General features: G+C 41.2%; 1 protein-coding gene and 1 non-coding gene across 4 annotated transcripts in view; both read right to left on the bottom strand.

The window, feature by feature from the left end:
- The window catches only part of ALKAL2 (ALK and LTK ligand 2), a 53873-nt gene that overhangs the window by 19845 nt on the left and 11849 nt on the right, over positions 1 to 22179 (bottom strand). For all 3 annotated transcript variants that reach the window (XM_075200508.1, XM_075200506.1, XM_075200507.1), the window contains 2 exons: positions 6651 to 6704; positions 5756 to 5839 (listed from right to left, as the gene is read on the bottom strand). In XM_075200508.1, the coding sequence (XP_075056609.1) occupies positions 5756 to 5839; positions 6651 to 6704 (138 nt within the window). The remainder of the gene's footprint in view (positions 1 to 5755; positions 5840 to 6650; positions 6705 to 22179) is intronic.
- Positions 13903 to 13974, bottom strand: LOC142147660 (small nucleolar RNA SNORD50). Its single transcript, XR_012690772.1, has one exon. It is a non-coding gene; the product is annotated as a small nucleolar RNA SNORD50 (small nucleolar RNA).

Below are 22179 nucleotides of genomic sequence, written 5' to 3'. Positions count from 1 at the left end.
AAGTGATACAAAAAAAAGGATTTAAAGGTAATTTTTTTTAAGTTATGCCAAGTATGATGACATTTTCAGATCTGCCAATTTCAATAATTAATATAAAAACACAAAGGCTAAATTGACAGGTGTAAATGAGAGGATTACCAGGTCTCACAACACTGTTATTTCTGTTGTGTATATAAAGTCCTCCATTAACTTATTGTAATAATAATATGAATGAACGTTATTCATTAAACTCCGTACTCCCAAAAAGAATGTAGCAATAATTATAAGAGTAGAAGAAAAAAAGAGGAATTAAACTAGGGCAAGAGTCAGAAAGCAGCCAGGACATGTCTATTGGCTCACAGACCAGTTCACATACGCACATAACAAGACGTTAACCAGTGAACAGGGCTCTTTGTACCTTCTGTCTCAACCCGCTGTTGGCGAGATGTGAAGATAATTCATGGGTTCTAAGCCAAAAACAATTTTTACACCTAGCGTTGGAGGTGATATGCATATAGATGAATACCTGAGCCAAGATCAGGTTAACCACATTCTGATATTAATTAGGTACTACTACCGTCAAAGAGACATCCATTAATTTGTTTGCCAGGCTGACAGATTAGGTGAATGAGAAACAGTGTTAAAATAAAATACATATTTCACTAAAATAATTATCTCGTTCTTTCAAAAGGCGTAGAAGCTTACATCAAGAATCATATCAGTTCAAGAGGAAGCACATTTTCACACATTCAATGTCTCACAATTTATTGCCACTAGAACTCAGAACGCTGCCTTTCCTAAGATACAGAGTTCCATCACATTTAAAATAACATAAATAATGAGAATAGAAGCTTATTATTGTTGTTCTGTATTTGTCATCCAAAAGGAATCATAGGGGTGTCACAGTTGCCCATGTAAACAAGTTGAATGTACATATAGCAGTGTATTTTGTTGCTGTTTTCACTACAGTAGGGACCTGCTTTGTGTACTCTAATGTTTTAGTGGTCTTATTGGCTGCAGGTTGGCCTATGAGTGTTTTTATTACTCTGATTGCCCTACTTATGTGAAGGTGGCTCTGCTCTGATTGGCTATCAGTTAGTGTAGCAATGTGAATGTTCTAATGCACTGGTAGGCTACTGGCTGGTGTAGGTTAGTGAGCAATCTCTACAGGTTAGGCTAGCACTGTAAAAATTGAGCATAGACTGACTGAAATTTGATTCTAGCCCAACTGACTTGAAAGTCACTTACATGCAGACAACACTGAGAAAAAAAAGGATATAAAATAGGTACTCTCGCCCCTGAAGAAAAATACCCGAAAGTGAGCTATGACAATGACTTTTAGGCAGTAAATTTGGCTCAGCAGTAGATGAAGTGAAGGTAATATCTATATAATATAGGTTATTAAAAGCCACCAATGGTGCTGATGCTGACTTGGGCATACGTCTGTTTGTTTAGCGTAAAATTGTACTCTGCATGCTCACAAAAGAAGCACACGCCTACGTCATATTTGGTTCCATCTGAGTTCACTCCATCCACCTCTTCTCCACTCTCCACCTTCGTGTTGCTGTCATCTATCGTTCACCTGGCCCCTCCTCCCAAATTCTTAATAACTTTGCATTTTTGGTTTTCCCATTTCCTAACTTCTGATCTTCCCACTATTATCATTAGGGATTTTAACATCCCTACCGACTCTCCTATTACTACCGCTGCCTCTAAACTCCTAACTCTCACTTCATCCTATGGCCTCTTCCAATGGACAACTTCCATCCCCCACCGCGATGGTCACTACCTGGACCTAGTGTTCTCCCATCTCTGTGACATCTCTAACTTCTCCAATTCTGTCTTCCCTCTCTCTGACCACAATCTCCGTTCCTTTACCCTCTCTTTACCCCCTACCCCCCATCTCCCACCCTAAGTTGCTCCCACGCTGCGTCCCACCAACAGCATTGACCACATCATCTTTGCATCCTCCCTTGAATCCTTACTCGCTCCCATTTCTTCCCTATCATGTCCCAATGCTGCTGTCTCTCTTTACAACACCACACTCTCTGTTGCCCTTGATACTGCTGCCCCAGCAACCCCCCTACGTACCCGCCAAGTTAAACCCCAACCTTGACACTACACTCTTACTCGTCTCCTCCAAAGTGCTCCCGCTCCTTTGAATGCCAATGGAGGAAACTCTGCTCCATTGCTGAATTCATCCACTTTAAATTCATCCTTTCTTCCTACTATTCTGCCATCTCTCTTGCTAAACAAACCTATTTCACATCCCTCATCTCCTCCCTGTTCAATGATCCCCGACGCCTCTTTGCTACCATTAATTCTCTTCTGTGTCCTTCCCCACAACCTCTCCCTTTGTCATGACTTTGTCACCTACTACAAAGACAAAATTGACTCTATCCACAATGATATCTGTTCTTGTCAAACTTGCCTCCCCCCACCTGTCCTCTCTATCACTCACTCTGCCACCCATGGCTCCTACCCTCCTGTAACTATGCCTGAGATCCTCTCTCTTCTCTCCTCCACTTCTTCTACAACCTGTCCTCTCGATCCTGTCCTCTCCAAGTTCCTCCGCTGCCTCTCTTCCAATGCCTGTTGTTACCTTGCTCACCTCTTTATCCTCTCCAATGGTATCTTCCCCTTGGCCTTCAAGCATGCTCTCATCTCTCCTATTCTCAAGAAACCTTCCATTGACCCATCCTCTCTCTCCAACTATCGCCCCATATCTCTGCTTCCTTTTGCTTCTAAAATTCTCAAACAACTTGACTTCAATCGTCTGACCCACTTTCTCTCTTCCTACTCTCTTTTTGACCATCTCCAGCCTGGCTTCCATCCCCTTCACTTAACTGAAACTGCCCCCACTAAAGTAACAAAGGACTTACTCTCAGCTAAGTCCAAAGGTCATTTCTCCCTTCTCGTACTCCTCGACCCCTCTGCTGCTTCTGATACAGTCGATCATTTTCGTCTCCTTACCACCCTTCACTCCCTAGGTCTTTGTGCAACAGCTCTCTCCTGGCTTGCTTCCTACCTCACTGGTCGCTCTTTTAGCGTGTCTGCTTACGACTCTTCCTCCTCCCTATTCCCCTTTCTAATGGAGTCCCACAAGGCTCTGTCCTTGGCCCTCTGCTCTTCTCTCTCTACACCACCTCACTCAGTAAACTCATTCAATCATTTAGCCTCCAAAATCACCTCTATGCTTATGACATGCAAATATATCATTCCTCCTGTGACCTCTCTGCTGCCTTTATAACCCAGTTATATATCTGTCTCTCTGCTGTCAGCACCTGGATGTCACAGCGCTTCCTGAAACTCAAGATTTCTAAATCCGAGATCATCATCTTTCCTCCTGCCAATGTTGCTATCCATCCCAATATCTCCCTCTTGATTGACAAAATCACTTTTTCCCCTGTCACAGAAGCCCACTGACTTGGAGTCACCCTTAACTCAGCCCTCAGCTTTACCCCTCATATCCAGTCCCTCACCAAATCCTGCCACTTCCTCCTCCATAAGCAATCAAAATCCTGGTCCATTCACTCATCATTTCTCGTCTAGACTATTGCAACCTCCTTCTCACTGGCCTTCCTCACTCTCACATTTCTGACCTTCAAACCATACAGAATGTTGCAGTTAGGGTCAACTTCCTCTCCCACCGCACCTGTTCCACTTTTCCTCTGCGTAAATCCCTTCATTGGCTCCCTATCTGTTTCAGAATTCAGTTCCACCTCTTTACCCTCACTTACAAAGGCCTTAGCAATGCTTCTCCCCCTTACATCTCTGACCTTGTCTTGAGGTACATACCTACCCGGCCACTCCACTCTGCCTTTGACCTCCACCTCAATTCATCTCTCATTACCTCCTCCTATGCTCACCTCCAAGACTTCTGCTGTGCTGCCCCTAATCTTTGGAACTCCCTACCCCATCTCACTCAACCCTCCTCAACTTTCAGTCCTTCAAACGCTCACTCAAAACTCACCTTTTCAAGCCTGCCCATCCTACCACCTCCTGACCATTCTATCCATCACCTCCTCTTCCTAGTCTGCCATCTCCATTTTCTCCCAGGTGGTCCTACTATCTCTCACCACCCCTCCCTCTAGAATGTAAGCTTTCATGGGCAAGGTCTTCTTCACCTATTGTCCTACTGTCTGACGTCCTCATACGTCTTTTGCTGCACTCAGTGTGAGTCCCTATAGCATTTCTCACACTCGTCTGTGCTACTTACATGTATTACCTCATCTATCTGTCACTTGCTGCTGTATCCGGCACTAAGGAATCTCTGGCGCCTTATAAATATACAAATAAATCATCATAATAATAATCTGACTCTTGTGCCTTCTTATACTTGGAGAGACAGGATGGTTGAGAGAAGGGGAGATGCATATGTACGCCTGTCACTAGCAATATCATGGGTGCCCGAGGACTGGTGCAAATACACATCGATGATGATGATGATGATGATGATGGTCACCAGCACTAGCTGCTTCTAACTGACTGATTGAGGATTGCCCCCTGAAGCTGTTAGTGCTTTCTTCATTACTCGTGCCCACATTATATGGTTTTGTGTTCGTATTTTAGAATTAATTTTTTGCTCCTCATACATGAATAAGAAGTTTATACTACCTCTATTATAGAACTTTTTTGTGTTTTGTTAAATAAAATAGCGAATAAGTAAAAAAACTTTTCTTGTGCTTATGACCTGGTTGGGTGTATCTGATATACGGCTGACATAACTCTGGTGTAAGTACTAGAGGTGCAGATCCTGATGCATCTCAGCATCCATATGCTGAGATCCATCCACTTTTTTACACCCATATGCGTCTCAACATATGGGTGTAAAAATGTTATTTTTACATGTGTTTGTTTTGTCCGTTTTCTTTTTCAACTCAGCATCAGACCCATTTTGTTTACCATCAGAACTACATGTGCAAAAGTATCGTTTCTACCAAGTATATATATACTTATTTTAAGGAATTATGCATATTATTAGATATAAAGGTAAAAAAACAAATAAGTAAATGTCTTTTGTTCTCAAAGCCAACATCAGTTCCCACACTCCAAAACCTAGCTCAGAGATTTTCTCTTCTGCACGATTAAAGAAACCACAGAGAGAAAACATGCTTAGAAACATGTCTCTCAACATCTATAGGACTGTATGATTGTATTTATGTAAAACGCTATGTGATTTGCATGCTGTTTAATCAGATAGATGTATTCGCTCCCTGTTAGTCAAATTCTTGCAAACTTTAAACTTAGTATTAATGAAAACCTTCCTGACACCTCAATAATGTTTAAAAGCTAAATAACACTTTTAAGTTATCCGGCCCCTTGGTAAAATAAACATAGTTGTGTTTGAAGGAAACTTGTGTTTTAATTAAGCAAAAATCCCCCCTATTCAGGAGAATGTAAATTGATCCAGGCAATCCTGTTTTCATCTGTGATTTATTAATAGACTAGGATACAATTTTCTGCTGCATAGCTGATATTTAAATGTGTACATTCTATCATTAGACATTGCTTACTTACAGATATTGAGTTCCACTTAAATACAAACCCATGTGAGTATTCTAATGAATGTTATCGTTTTAAAGTTAACAGGATGCTTTTTAATTGTGTCCAGAGGGAGAAACTATTAGATAAGTTAATGTGTTGGGCACATCTCCTAATGCTAATATTGATTTACAACGTCAAACTTGACAGTATCTATAGATATTATGGAGATTAAACTCTGCATGGCAAGTTTCTTATCCCTTACATACAGTGATTGACAGCCTCTACTTACGTGCCGGAATGGTGCAATCTCTTGTACTGTTGTAGAGTCTTCGGAAGTGTTTATTGCAGTTCGGACTTGAAAAGGAAAGTCGCCCTGAAGTGCAAGAACAAGAGAGAACAGTAAATGACAGTAAACGGTACAGTAATTACTTTGAAAATGTATTTTGCAATGGGGATTCCTTAAAAAGCAAATAGTACAAAAATGTTTGGTCTTTTTTTTGAAGAAAGGATGATCAAAGTGTGTGTGACAGTGTGTGTTAGCGTGTGCGTGTTAGTGTGTGTGTATGCTAGCATATGCGTGTTAGTGTGTGTGTGTGTATGTGGTCAGTTGTGTAGATTTTACCAACTGACCCACAAACATGCACACACATGGACTCAATGGGCCTGATTCATTAAGGAAAGTTAGGCAAAGAAATGAGTAAGTTTTCTCCTGCACAAAACCATGTTACAATGCAAGGGGTGCAAATGAGTTTATTATTTTGCACAAAAGGAAAATACTAGCTGTTTTTTCATGTAGGACGCAAATACTTGATAGCTTTATTTTTACACTCACTTTAAAAGTTGATCTAGGACATGCCCTACCCCAAATATAAATCTGTTCTCACCTTTTAAATTTACATCCCCCTCCAATGCAACATGTTTTTGCCAAGGTTCAAAGTTACTCATTTTTTTGCTTTACTTTCCTTAATGAATCAGGCCCAACAGGCAAAGTTATGAACAGCAGGAAACAACAAAAAAACAATGTATGTAAGAGAACCCAAGTTAAAAAAATAAATCAATAAAAGCTGGATTTGGCTTCACAAAAGATAACAGCTTTTAATTTATAAATTATTGATTTGGAAGCAAATACAATGTTCCTAGTGATTCCTTTAAACAGTACACTCATTTAGAACCAATTATCATACCTGTTAAATGTTTTAAAAACTTCTCTTTCATCCGAAGGTCCCTGGGAACTATTTCTGCATGGAAAAAAAAGACAACATGCATTAAATATACTAAGAACAATTGTTCTCAATAGTGTTGAAACAAAGTACATGTGAAGACGTGAGCTCTTGATTGACAAATCACAGCGGTGGAGAGGAGGTTCTGCCAAAGTATATAAGACAGGGAAATCCAGGCTTTCAAACTGTTAAGCTTGGCCTGTACTGTTGTGATCCATTTCAATACAATCCTTTCACAATGTGTATACTGCACCCTCTCATAACTGCTGCCGGCAAATCGGAATGATGAAAGAGATAGACCTGGTGGTATAAACAGAAGCGGTACTGTGTCTAAACAACATAACCATGTTTATTTTACCGAGTTATAATAAGACTATAGCTAATGGACAAGTTGCTCCAATATGACTGAGCTTTCCGGTGGAAGGAATTTATTAAAGGTAGATAATTAAAGGCAGACAAGCAGGAGACAGTCAAACGTACTAACTCTGAAAAAACAAACAAATAAGAATTGTAGTTTTAATTCCTTCATTAAACAATGATTTACGGTTTATATGGAGTTCCTTCTCTATAGCAGTTTGACATCAGATTTCTGGGTGTTAGACATGTAGGGGTATATTTACTAAACTGCTGGTTTGAAAAAGTGGAGATATTACCTATAGCAACCAATCAGATTCTAGTTATCATTTATTTAGTACATTCTACAAAATGACAGCTAGAATCTGATTGGTTGCTATAGACAAAATCTCCACTTTTTCAAACCCGCAGTTTAGTAAATATATCATCATCGTCAACATTTATTTATATAGCGCCAGCAAATTCCGTAGCGCTTTACAATTGGGAACAAACATTAATAAAACAATACTGGGTAATACATACAGACAGAGAGGTAAGAGAACCCTGCTCGCAAGCTTACAAAATATACCCCTTAGCCTTAGTTAATGTTAGGGAGAACAGTCTCTTCATGTCAGCCATTGGACGGTAATTCATCCACAGATAGACTATTTTTCATACATGAATTGTGAAATGATGCATAACAAATCAGCATTGAACTGGTGCTGTGTACACCAGCCACTGATGCACACAGAAATTAATGGGTGTTTGGAGGGTAGGCGAGGGGTATAAGCAGGGGAGGGCTGGCAAATTTTGGCCCAGGGGGCAAGACTGACTCAGCAGATTATTTTAAAGGGAAATAATGCAGGTGGCTCAGTGACCCAGCCCAAGTTAACACAGTATGGGACCGGCCCGGGGGGGCAGATGCCCCCCTGCCCTCCAGCCCAGCCTGCCCCTGGGTATAAGGGTGTATCCTAGGACTAAAGAAGGTCTAGGAATGCCCCCAGCAGTGTGGCCACACAACCACCATGCACGTGGCCTTGCCCCCTTTCACCAGCTGTCCCGATTCAAGAAGCGGCAAAGTTGGGAGGTACGTGATGTGTTATTTTCATCTTCCAATGTGCATAGATTATCAGGATAAGTTGGGGCGCATACCCTGCATAGCTTTGCTGCATTTAGCATCCCAACAGAGTTCCATGTTACACGAGTGCTGCAATATTCTGTTAAAAAAATATGGACACCTTATGGAACAAATAGATGGACCATACCCAATGTACAAAATGTAAAATCTGGAATAACTATCAGGGAAAAATGTTTCCAAATGTAACACAATAGGTTCATATGTTTTTTTTCCGAATGTCTACTGAATAAAGACGGACAAACATTTTGTTATGTATAGCATGGTCCGGCTATTTAGCCATATTTGGAAGATGAAATTGGGACAAAATAAGCCCAGCCCACGATCTCTGCAAACCACATTCTTGAGCTGCCCATTCCCCTAATAGGTCACACCCCTGCTGGGCTTGCCAAGATCTGCTCTATAGGATATCTGAGAAGACTGGTGGTGTGGTGGTCACTGCTGATCCACGTAATGCTCTTTGCTTCTATATGTTGTATACAATTATATAAACAATATAATACAGTTTTATTATTATCCTTTATTTACATTGCACCAACATATTATGCAGCACTTTACAATTAGATAATATTATTCATTTACACATTCAACCTGCTCTAGAGTTTATAATTTAATTCTCTACCAAAGATACACAAACATAGTCTCAGGCCGTTTATAGTCAGTCAATTAACCTACCAGTACGTCTGCGGAATGTGGGAGGAGACCGGGGAGTACATCTGGAGAATACCAGCACAAACACCAGGACATAGTGCTCTTGTTTGTAATGAAACCCAGAGCCCAGTATGGCAAGATAACAATGCTAAGCACTGTGCACTGGGAGGTGGTGTTGGAACAAATGTCTACAGTTTGTCTACTTCATTACTGTACACGTCTATCAATTTTGCCCATGCTTGCCGACTCTGAGGCCTGCCCTTCGGGTGATGTGAATGGCAGGTCTACAAAGTCAGGGTGAGTGAGTTGAGGTGATGAGATTCACATTATGGCCCATCCACCTCTGCAAGATGACGCATTTAAGCCCAATGACCAACGTGAGGTGATGTTAGTTGGGTCATCTCCCATTTCCATCATCACGTCATCATCATGCCCACTTCTCCTGCCTCTGGCAGACTTTCCCAGGTGGCCACGTGCCTCCCAGACATTCTTGGAGAGTTGCCACGTATTATTATACCGTGGGCAGACACTACATTGCAGATACCAGCCCTACTACCAGTTCTCCCATATGCTGCATGTCAGCCTCAGAAGCTTCGGCATTGTGGCTTTTGTGGGCACTGAAACCCACAATGACTTCTAATGTCTTTAATCACAGAAGGGATGTATTATTATATATATGTCAGTGCTCTACTGTAGAAGCCCACAGTATTAGTTACTGAAGGCAAACAGAATGTCCCCATGCTATATTTTTGTTAGAGCAGGGTAGCTACCAACTAACAATAAACTTTCCTTGTTCTATAACCTCTTTGTGGGCTTGGTGGCTTCTACCCATTTATTAATGCTGCTATGATTTAAATGTCACAACATATAGTTTATCCACAAATAAAATTAAGGAAACTGCATGTGATGCATTAATGGAGTATTTAATCATAGAAGATAATGCAGGAGACATTTTAATTGGGGACTATGTTTTTCTACTTGTAACATAATATCTACCAAAGGTTTTGAAGGTATTGATGGAAAATGCTTTTTAGAGACATAAATGCGAGGCAAAGAAAACATGGGGTAACAAGTCAACCGTAATGGGAAGGGACAGTAAAGCACTTTTGAAAATGAGAAAGGTGACTAACAGAGATCCATAACACCATAGGAAATCATTGCAAACCATGGTTCCTTCATCTGCAGTTACTAATAAAATACTATGCAATATAACCTTTCCTATTTTTATTATTATTAGATTCAAGGTACAGGTGAAACATGTTCTATACAGCTGGTGTATATAAATGACCTAGATATAGGCCAGATGTGGTCCTACTCCACACTCCTCAGGTCTCCCGTGTTTGGACCAGGAGTCACCCCACGTGTTTGCTTGATAAAAGAAGCAAAGTGGAAGCATAGCATAGCCGAGAATGGAACCAAGAAGAAAGAGTTTGGACTAAAAATAAAACCATATTGTTAAAACAACTAAAATGACTAATACAAGAAAATATATAGTTAACTAAAATCATATGAAATTATTAAGTGGAATCAGGAAAAATACTGCTCCAGGTGACCCCTTGTTTGCTGGAGGTCTAGGGTCAATACACTCTATTGCAAGTCCAAAAATCAGCCCTGTTGGTTCATACACAAAACATCTGCACTTTATCATGTGGTCTAGTGTGTTAGGAGGATTTGGATGCAGGAGGAAGAGCAATGTGACACAATCACAGATTGGCTTGCTTCCTCCTGCAACCAATGATTCAAGAGCATGGGTGAATTACTCAACACAGATATATTGTTATCTAAGTGTGTAAATCACTATAAAACTAACCATAATAATTTAAAATTCACAAGCACTTTTCACCAGAAGCATCGAACTATTGCTCCATGACACATCTATTATTACAGAAACATTTACAAAATTCTCGATGGCAACAAATCTCTCAATGATCAGCTTAACCATATGGAATCACAGCTAGATAACATAACTCATGGACAATTTTTAAGAATTTGTAGGAATTGTTTCCATAAAAAAGCAAAAGAATATTTAAATGTTTCAAGGATAAAGGTTGCTCTGTAGAACTTTGGAATCTGCATGCTCTGAATTGAAGCATATTGATAGGAATTCTCTTCCAGTTCCAAAAAAGCAAGTCTTGGAAAGCTTTAGATGATAAATCTATGGCATTCGTGTCCAAGTATAACTTTTATTCCTACAAGATCACAAACAATTTTTTCACTTATGAAATTAAGTCATTTTTTGAAGCCATTTCTGCTGGAAAGACCATCAATAGTTTTTTTTAAAAAGAACCTGTCACCTTGCAGGACAAATTAGCTCCCAGTTCTTTTTAGAACTAGTCACACTAAGTCAGATAACAAAGACATTGTTTGGTTGATGTAAGACATACTTGCCAAATTTGGCAGCATGATCCCTGGGAGAGGGCTCCGTCATGGGGTCGTGACCCGCCCCTGTCAAACTTTACCAATATTGGCCTATCACAAGGGGGGGGGGCAGGATGTCACATCAAGCCCCATCCACTTCACCAATAAAGAGGGCAGGATGCAGGATGCTGCCCTGCTCTCCCGGGCATTCGTAAGAACTCCCAAATTTCGAGAGTAGACAACTATGATTTAAGTTTAAAGCTTGCTTTATATCTAATATATATATTCAATCGAAAAAAAATTCAATCGAAAAATACACTATTAACAGTTTTATGAACTATCAATCTACATATGTTATAAACCTTTTTGAATGTGTTTGTGGGTTACAGTATATTGGATGTATTACATGCTATGTACTAGGTTTTTGGAACATCTATGTAAGGTTCTGAAAAAATAGCCGTTACATAACTAAGCAAAACACCGTTTGATAGAGACTCTTGTATTATCAGAGGGAATTAACAAATTGCCCGATTTATTTGATTATGTAGAAGAGAATCACTTTGGATTTTTCTATCAGGCCTAAATGAAGGCATTGATTTTAATAACAATTAAAGATTTCATGTAATATAGTTGTTCATGCAGAGATGACCTTGAACAGTTTCTGGATGGTGGATCCTTTTTGTAGTTACAAATGTTTTACCTTTTTCATGTATGTCATTTATAAATTTATAAAATAAAGTTATTGAGCTCGATAACACAGAATAATGGTAATCATTTGTTTGCCAATCTTTCTGTGGTTATGATAATTGTTCCTAGGGTTGTACAGTTGGAGCTAAGCAGAGAAGAGTCCAACCATGTCCTGCATGGGGCCCTTTAGTTATTTCACTGAACATTCTTCTTTTTATGTATGATATTTATGTCTTCTAATATGAAATAAAGTAGACAATGAAGTAAACTATATCTAAAGTATAGAATTCTTATATTTCATTTGCAGTTTAGGGTCTATTGATTTAATTATATGAAGGTAACTCCTATTGCTCTGTAATTTTAGGAATTATGCAATTTATTTAAATAACATGTTAAGAAGTGATGTAAGTTGTTGCGGATCCTATGCTTTTTAAGCTTGTATACAGTATGTTGTCATAGGTTCTAATTGATCCGCTTACTTGCACTTTTTTTGCATTTGCCTGGGTAAGTGCCTGTAGCACTTTTTAGAAGTAAGTTATGATTATATATTTTTATTATTAAAACAAAAAGTTTTCCTGACCGATGTTTATTAGAGACTTTATGCAAAGGCAAATTGCTATTGTTTACATATTTATTTATAGCGATATATATAATTATTTTAATTAGAAATGTTCTTTTATTGGTTCTCACTGAGTTAAAAACAGAGTAGTGTCATTGGGGATCGCTAATGAAACCTTGCTCATTCTGGGGAGAAAAGAACCAGTGATATATTATAATTATGAATGAAGTAAATCTTATAACACCTTCTATGAACAGCCATTTTTTAACACATGAATGCATTATGGGTCATCTGCAATTGAACTTTGCTTTGTTGTGATGAGAAAATTGAACGTGAACTTGGTACATTTAGTTGTCCTCATTATGTGAGAATGTGTAAGTACTCTACTGATATTTGCCATGTTCATTTTCAACAGATAGAGAGATGTCAGCTTGATAGCTTCTGTTGACTTGTGGAAATATCACTAGCACTGTTCTTGAAATATTGAGCTGTAGGTGGTGACATTCAAGAGGAAATGGCAGAAAGACATTCAGTAACACATGCTAACACAGTGGGCTACAGATCCAGAGATTATAAATAAAAGTGGATAGCATCCACATAGTGATAATACTAAAATCCAAATGAGCTTATTAGGTTTCCAAGAGCAGTGGTAGAGGTAAAGAAAAGGAGAGGGCCTAGCATACCAATCTTGTGGTACTCCAACCCATAGAGGAAGCTGACAGGAAGGAACACTGAAGAGGACAGTCAAGAAGACCTAGGGAATGTAAATGAAAACCTTATCGAGTGTAGTCTCTGTGGAGTGGTGGGAAGAAAACTAATTGTAGAGGGTCAAATAGGTTATGTGAGGGAAGAAAGTATGTGATTCAAAAGTAGGGGTGTGCACCGGCCACTTTTCGTGTTTTGGGTTTTGGGTTCTGATTAGCTTGAGGTTTTGGGTTCTGATTTGTTTTGCCAAAACACCCCACGAAAGGTTTTGGTTCTGATTTTGGGTTTTGGGTTCTGATTTTTTTTAAAAAAAAGCATAAAAAGTGCTAAAATCCATTTTTTTGTTTTTTTTTCCCACTCCTACACTATTATTAACCTCAATAACATTCATTTACACTCATTTCCAGTCTATTCTGGACACCTCACACCTCACAATATTGTTTTTAGGCCAAAAGGTTGCACCGAGGTAGCTGGATGACTAAGCTAAGCAACACAAGTGGGAGGCACAAACATGTGGCCCAACACGTGGCAGGATCAGTGGACTTAAACAGCAGTACCACTGGACTTATACGGCGCAGGATCAGTGCCTTACTTGCAGTCTCCTAGGTAATGCAAATAATCTGTACAAATATGCACACAGGGGCATGGCCAGTTAAATATGGAACACATACTTTATGGACAAACAATGTCACTACACTTCATGCCGAGAAGCTAACCAAATAGTTTTCTCCATACAAGATACTCCCAACTATTCACTGAAATACCTAGCTTTTATCACCACGTAAATGAACTCAGCAGTCAGATCCATAATAAAGTGTGTCATCACACAAGTCAGGTTCGGGATAGACTCATCACAGTTCAGGTAAATTTAAGTTTGACATTTGCTTTAAAACAAACACACAAATAGTCAATTAGTATGTTTTTGGACATTGGGAGGAAACCAGAGCACCCAAAGAAAACCCTCACAACTCATTAGGAGAACATACAAACTCCACATAGATATTGCCAGGGTTGTAATCTCAAACCCATATGACCCCAGCACTGTGAGGAAGCAATGCTAACAACTGTGCCACTGTGCTGTCAAAATTTTTACAAATTGTTTAGGAATGTTTATAGAGTCACAGTTGAGTAAAGATAATAGAAAGACTGTAAACTGTTTTGGGTTTGGGTTTTGACATGCACCATAAATGGAAATGGCCAAGTGGAAAAGGATTGGGGTTGCCTAAAACCTAACTCTCATGACAGCTGCTTCAGATTTTAAGAATCACTTTGAAGATATTTTTTTTCACCAATTTACTTCCAAACTTGAATAGATTCTTTTACTCAAAAACCAAATATCAAAGCACACATGTGCTCATAAAAATGGAACAAAAAAACCACAATAAATAAATATCTTCTAACAGTTCTCTCCTTATTCTTATAATAGAGTTCCTCAAGTGTTCTTTTCATACACCGACTGATTCCCTCATCTGTATCTTGCTTACATCTATGGAATAATAGTGAACTTATACTATATAGATCAATCCGAAGATAACATAGATCAGGGCTTCAAAAAAACCCAAAAAAACATAAAACAACATAGTGGAATAACGTAAACAATGGGGGAAAAAGACCAATGTTTGTTAATGAGCAACACTCACATTTGCGTGTCTATTGAATATATTCATATATCTAACAGACTGGGGGGTAAATGTATGAACCTCCGGATTCTTCAACTCCGGCGAGTTCAGTGTCTTCAGCGCTTAAATTTAAAGCGGCGCTGCCTTGTAAAGGGATGCGAGTGGGATCTCGCGAGATCCGACGGCGTGATGACGAGGTTTTGCCTCGTTCTGAGGTGCGTGATTGGCGGGAACCCCCGAACAGTGCTCGGATCCGGGCTCGGATCGGCACTGTTCGGGGGGGGGTTCTGATTTACTAATTCCGGACCCGCTCATCTCTATTCAAAAGTAGGCGAGTCTCTCAAGGTTCTTGGGAGGGGCAAAGGAGTTGAGAGATGGGACGGTAATCTGAAAAGTGTTTGTATCCCAATATGAGTATTAAGTGCATGTTTGAATAATGATGGAAAGATACTAGTGGAAAGAGGGCGAGAGAGAGAGATTACAGTGTTAGTTACGGCTGACATAACCACAGGAAACAGCAATTGACTGATTTGTGAGGGCATAAGGTCACGTGGACGTGTAGTAGAGTCGAAGGAGGAGAATAGAGTAAATACTTTCTCTTTATTTGTGGAATGAAATGAAGAGAAGGAGCCAGATGGTGCCGGAGGTAAACTATGCAGGTTGTTGCTGGGGAATGAGGATACCATTTCATGTTGGAACTTGCCAATCTTGCTCAGGGAGTGGAGTGGGAGGATTGAGAAGAGATTTCAATGTATTAAGCAGGTCTTTGGGGCTAGATAGTAGGAGTGGTAGAGAGAAGTATACCTTAGGAAGTTTTGAGAAGAATGAGATCTTCCCCCATGTCATTTTGGTTTTCAATTGTGCAAAGGACATTTCTTTAGTGTTCTGTAGCTAAGATCATGGTCGACAGTGAGAGGAAAGTGTAGGTCAAGTCACTTGAGTAGAGCCTATTACTAGGGTTTGATCAAGGTGTGGTATTGCCAGATCAGGACAGGAAAATGTAGAATTTGTGGAGAGAAGTTGCCGCAGAGAGGTGAAAATTAATAAAGTCAAGATTTCTGTGGGTATGAGAAGGCTTGGTAGAGTTAGAGTGGAGGAGAGCTTGCAGGTGATGGTTTGAGCGAGGGCCAGGAGTGTTAGAGAAATGAGAAACTAAACAAAGTCTGGAGAAAACAAGATCAAGGCAGTGGTGATCACCATAAACAGAGGAGTCTCTCCACTGGGATAGGAGGTTATATAGAGTAATTTGGAGGCACCATGAGAATGTGGCTAATTAATAGGGGTGTTGAAATGAGTCAAGATGATGAGGAAGATGTCAGAGGATAAGAAAGTCATTGGTCTCATCCAGGAGGAAGATAGATCACAGCAACAAACAGAAAGATAGGGTTGAAAATCTGAATATACTTCAACATATGAGAACATGAGTGATGGAACAGTTGGTAAAACAAAAGTGAATATTTGCTTTAAGCATGAATGGTTTCAGGAGCACTAGGCATGACCAGAGGGCATGGCCATGTGCCTATTCAAAAACACTGAAGGTTGGCAGATTGCCATCTACACTATGTAAACAATACATGAAGCACACATTACATAGATCATTACAGTTTCTAGAAAAGTGCAGTTAGTAAATAGCTGTAAGAGCGTGGGACTGAACAATTACAATGGGATAAAGTTCCCTTTACAAAGCGAGTGTGTTTTCCGAAAGGGAGACTCTGGTGCCAAGTGATAGAGGAAGACAAAGGTTCTTGTGGCAATAGTGGAAATGGCTTTAATGGGGAGTTGCTGACCGAAATTGCAAAAGAATCCAGTAAATCCAGAAGCCACATTGGAGCTTTGGACCTCCTAAGGTACTACTGAAATTTTCTGATGTTGGCTCAAATGTTTGTTGAGTGCAGATTTCTTTGACCCAAGAGAACTGGACAGGCAGTTTTGATGTGTGTTTATTCTCTTCAATACAGGACCCTGAAAGCCACCAGACTCTTTAACAAGGTGGAGTCCTGCACCGGTAAGGTTCCTACAAAAGTGTTTTAAAGCTCCTGTTACATGTGAATTGTGTTGTACTTGCTTCCTGAACTGATAAAAACAGAGAATTATGGTAAATGGAGAGCTCTCACCAGCAAGGTCCTCTCCACACTCTGTCTCACATCTGCACCTCCTTCATCAATCTTCAATGTCTTCATGTGTCATAGTCTGGCGTGCAAAGTTTTTTGGCGCCTTACAATGATGATGATGATGATCATGAAGATTGTGAACTGTAAAGGTTTAGGCATGTATGACATTACTTTTACTCGACTGGGGAAAGCTAATGGGAAGGGGGGGTAAGGATCGGGACCTAGACTGCACGGGCAGAACTGCAGAAACAGAGGACAAGAGAGCCTGGTCGGGCACAAGTGTCTGGACTATGGGAGCTACTTATCAAACATGTTACATTTATTAAAAACAAAATGTCACCTAATAAATGTGCAGATAAGAAATTAACTTTATTCTTTTGTTACATTGTAATCATGCTTGTTCAGGGGGAGAAAGGAGATGAACTGTATTTAGTTAACTGTTTGCAACTAAGCTGATGCGCAGGAGACAAAAAACAAATGGTCCAGGCGCTTAAAGGGAAATAATAAACATAATAAAATATAATATAAAATAAATCTACAAAACGTTGTTCTTTAAAAGGGCTGATATGACCCTTTATAATAAATGCAAATAATAAATGGAAGAACACAGCCATAGAAGTACATTTCAGTCTCAAGAATCAAATAAACAAAATGATTTAGGCAGAATTAATATGCAATAACCATGAAACTGGCATCAATAAATAAATTCAATTTATTACTAAATGTACAAAACACTAAGGTGCTTATGGGCATAAATTTAAAAAATAGGATATTTCAGCCCATATATGGAACAGTACATATCTCGAGTTATGCACGGCTCCACAGCGGCATATGGGCCTGGTTTACCACAAGTAATCAGGGTGCATTTCTACCTGCCTTATAACAGCCTCCCAACAGACACATTGTCACTCACCGGACCGTGAGTGCCTCTTCCCGGACATTTAGGAACCGTGGCCGTCCATCATCCTGAGGGTCTGCTCATGCGCAGCCCTTTTCTATACTTCAGTGTATACCCCTTTAACTTAATTGGCAGATCAGGCAACCTCCCTATATTAAGCACCTGTGGTCACTACCACGTTGCCTGATCTTGGAGTCTCATTCCTCATGAGTCTCTGAAGGTGTTCCTGTATTACTTGTGTATTCAGTGCTGCTGATTCCTGTGGTTTCTAAACCACTTCTACTACTGTGGTTCCATACCACTTCTACCATCAACTTTATCATCATGACTGTTTGCTGATTCCTATCCGCTGCCTCCGTGCACTACAGTCTTCTACACCACTTCAACGTTATTTTATATCAATGTGACTGTTTGCTCATTGCTATCCGCTGCCTCCGTGCACTCCAGCTTTTACCTCACTCACCTGCTTCTCATCAAGTCTGTTTGCTGATTTCTATCCGCTGCCTCCGTGCACTACAGTCTCCTGCTTGCAACTCGCCTGTGTTCAACATCGTGACTGCCAGCTGTCTACTATCCGCTGCCTCTGTGCACTACAGTCTCCTGCTTGCAACTCGCCTGTGTTCAACATCGTGACTGCCAGCTGACTACTATCCGCTGCCTCTGTGCACTACAGTCTCCTGCTTGCAACTCGCCTGTGTTCAACATCGTGACTGCCAGCTGACTACTATCCGCTGCCTCTGTGCACTACAGTCTCCTGCTTGCAACTCGCCTGTGTTCATCATCGTGACTGCCAGCTGATTACTACCCGCTGCCTCCGTGCACTACACTCTCATCTCATCTTTGCTGTGACTTCCTCGAGACTGCCGCTTTTCATTACCATCTGCTACACTTCGTTATCTACAGCTCCTGCCCTGCGCTGCACTCCTGTTTCCCATCGCTGTTGGTTCCTGTGGTTGCTACTGGTTACCTCCGTGTGCCGCTGAGTCCTGCCGCTGTGGTCAACGCTATCGTCCATCTCCTGCTGATCCACTCTCCACGCCTTCACGTGTTCCACTGGTCTCTACCCTCCTGTCAGCATTGGATTTGTATCTCTTCTACTACCCTCTGCTGGATCATCTCCATTCTCCTGGGTTTCCTATGAGTCCAGTTCCACGTGTTGCTGACTCCTGTGGATTCGTGTCCCTGTCGGTCTACTCACCTGTGCGTTGCACCTGCTAGACCGCTGCTTCTCCTATCCAGGGACTTCCTATCCAGTCGGTCTCCAGCCGCTCAGGTACCGCTGCAATCCCATCTTACTGCTACTGCTGAACCACGGTATGCATACTTCTCATTGACTGTGCTGTGTATTGCATATCTTGCTGGACTGTGTTTGGTTCTCTCTGGAGTCTGCTATCCACTGAGTCTATTGCCATCATTGACTGTGTTATCATTGTGCTGGACTACTTCAAGAGACTTTCTAGATTGCAGACCTAATCAGTCATTTACATATATATATATCTATATTGTGCATATTACTGTGGATCGTGTATAAGGTGCCTGTGTATATCCTGTGTTGCAGTCTTCCCCCGTGCACCTCCTCACATATATATTCAGTGGTACAACTTGCTGATGTCAGACCACTGATCCCTGTTTCCGGTTTCACCTGTTCCATTATCCTCTCACATAGCAGTGGTACAACTTGCTACCGCAGACCACTGACTACCTGGATACCTCCACTTGGATTCCATTCCTTCACTCAGACAGCGGTACAACTTGCTACCCGCAGACCGCTGACTCTCATCACCTCCTTGTTTCTGTTGGACATTCCTCCTCACTATAGCAGTGGTACAACTTGCTATCGCAGACCACTGACTACCTTCACGTGTCCTTGTCCATACAGTTCCTTGTGTATCATTACCTCATTATTACCAGTGTTGCTAGTCATAGACTTTCCTGAGCATCTCATCGGCCATCATTTCATGTTCCGTGATCACCCAGCTACCAGAGTACCCTATTACCATCTACATTGCTCTGGTAAGCCTACCATCTGGTGATCCCTGGGTAAAGACTCCTAGTGCCCGTGACAGTAAGATCAGGCCATGACAGACCCAGATGTGGAACCTACCGCCAAAGAGATGCTGCAACATCTGGTTAGCCGTGTGGAGCAACAGGATGCCCGCCAACAGCTGTTACTTCAGTGTTATCAGTCATTAACCTCCCAAGGAACATCTGGACAGACTGTGACAGCTACTACTGAAGCTCCTGTGCTTTCCTCCGTTTCCCCATTGCCATCCCAGGTGTCTATAGCTTCCACGCTTCACCTGCCTACTCCGTCAAAGTACGATGGAGACCCCAAAACTTGTAGGGGTTTCCTTAACCAATGTTCAGTCCATTTTGAGCTCCAACCTCAAAATTTTTCTACCCATCGTTCCAGAGTGGCCTATCTTATCTCTTTGTTTTCAGGACAAGCCCTGGCTTGGGCCTCCCCTCTGTGGGAGAGGAACGATCCAATATTACAAGATAGTGCCAAATTCATTTCTACATTCCGAAGTGTGTTCGATGAACCAGGTCGTGTGACCTCCGCTGCTTCCAGCATCCTCCGTCTGCGACAAGGATCTCATACTGTAGGCCAGTACGTCATTCAATTTAGGATCTTAGCCTCTGAACTTCAGTGGAACACTGAAGCCCTAGTTGCCGCCTTCTGGCAGGGGCTTTCCGATAAAATTAAAGATGCACTGACTACCCAAGAGCTTCCTTCGTCACTTGAAGATTTGATCTCTCTATGCCATCGTGTTGATATGAGATTTCGTGAAAGAGAGGCTGAGAAAACGACTTCTGCTAAAGCACCTTTTCGCTCTAACCCTCAATTTCGTCCAGTGTCACCCGCTGTGATTCCCATGGAGATTGGACGTTCCAAGTTATCTTCTGAGGAGAGGAAACGAAGAGTCAAGAATAGACTCTGTATCTATTGTGCTGATTCCACTCATGTCCTCAGCTCCTGCCCTAAGAGATCGGGAAATGCCAGGCCCTAACTAGTTCTGGAGAGGTGAAGTTAGGGTCCCTGGAGTCCTCTCCATCGTCTATGAAATCTAAAGTCTGCGCTTTTGATGTGACTATTTCCTTTGCTACCAAGACCTTTGAGTCACAGGCATTGATTGATTCCGGAGCAGCAGGAAATTTTATTTCCAAATCGTTAGTTAATCAATGGTCTCTACCAATGATTACCTTAAAAACTCCCATTACTGTGACGGCTATCGATGGATCACGTCTCATCAACGGTCTCATCACCCAGAGTACGTCTCCAGTAACCCTTCAGATTGGTGCTCTGCATCATGAAGAGATATCGTTTTTAATTCTTCCTGTTACGACAAGTCCGATTGTCCTAGGCCTTCCATGGCTTCAGTGTCACTCTCCCCAGATTGACTGGCGCACCCCTCAAGTCACGTCTTGGGGGCCTGAATGTCACCATCATTGCCTTTCCCAAGTCATTCCTCTCAAGGTACAGCAAGCTTCCATTTCAGCTATTTCACCGGGACTCCCTCCTCAATATGCTTCATTTACCGATGTTTTTGATAAAGCTCAGTCTGAACGTCTTCCTCCTCATCGTTCTTGGGATTGTCCGATTGATCTTCTTCCTGGCAAGACTCCTCCCAGAGGCCGGGTCTATCCACTCTCGTTACCTGAAACTCAAGCTACATCTGAATATATACGGGAGAACCTCCAGCGTGGGTTCATTCGACCTTCCACCTCGCCCGCTGGAGCTGGGTTCTTCTTTGTCAAAAAGAAGGATGGATCATTACGCCCTTGTATAGATTTTCGTGACTCAATGCCATTACTATCAAGAACCGGTATCCCATTCCGTTGATCACTGAGCTATTTGACCGCATTAAGGGAGCCCGTATTTTTACTAAGTTGGATCTTCGTGGTGCTTACAATTTAATCAGAATCCGTTCCGGTGACGAATGGAAGACGGCGTTTAACACCAGAGACGGGCATTACGAATATCTGGTAATGCCTTTCGGGCTATGTAATGCCCCCGCTGTTTTTCAGGGCTTCATCAATGAGATTTTTCGGGACTTATTATATGTATGTGTCGTCGTCTACCTGGACGACATATTGATTTTTTCACAGGACCTGCCTTCTCACCACCAACATGTGGCAGAAGTCCTCTCCAGGCTACGGAAAAATTCATTGTTCTGTAAATTAGAAAAATGTTCATTCGAATTACCCCAGATTCCATTCTTGGGGTATATTGTTTCCGGAGTTGGTCTGAAGATGGATCCTGACAAAGTAAATGCTGTACTACATTGGCCCCAGCCAACTACTCTTCGTGCCATCCAGCGTTTTTTAGGTTTTGCCAATTACTATAGACGCTTCATTCAAGACTTTTCTTCCATTGCATCTCCTATTGTGGCCCTGACTCGTAAAGGGGCTAATCCTAAGCAATGGTCTACTGAG

This window comes from Mixophyes fleayi, chromosome 3 (genome assembly GCF_038048845.1).
Source record: "Mixophyes fleayi isolate aMixFle1 chromosome 3, aMixFle1.hap1, whole genome shotgun sequence".
In the NCBI taxonomy this organism is placed as follows: Eukaryota; Metazoa; Chordata; class Amphibia; order Anura; family Limnodynastidae; genus Mixophyes; species Mixophyes fleayi.
The sequence above is the reverse complement of the archived record's forward strand: the minus strand, read 5'-3'. Positions and strand labels throughout refer to the sequence as shown.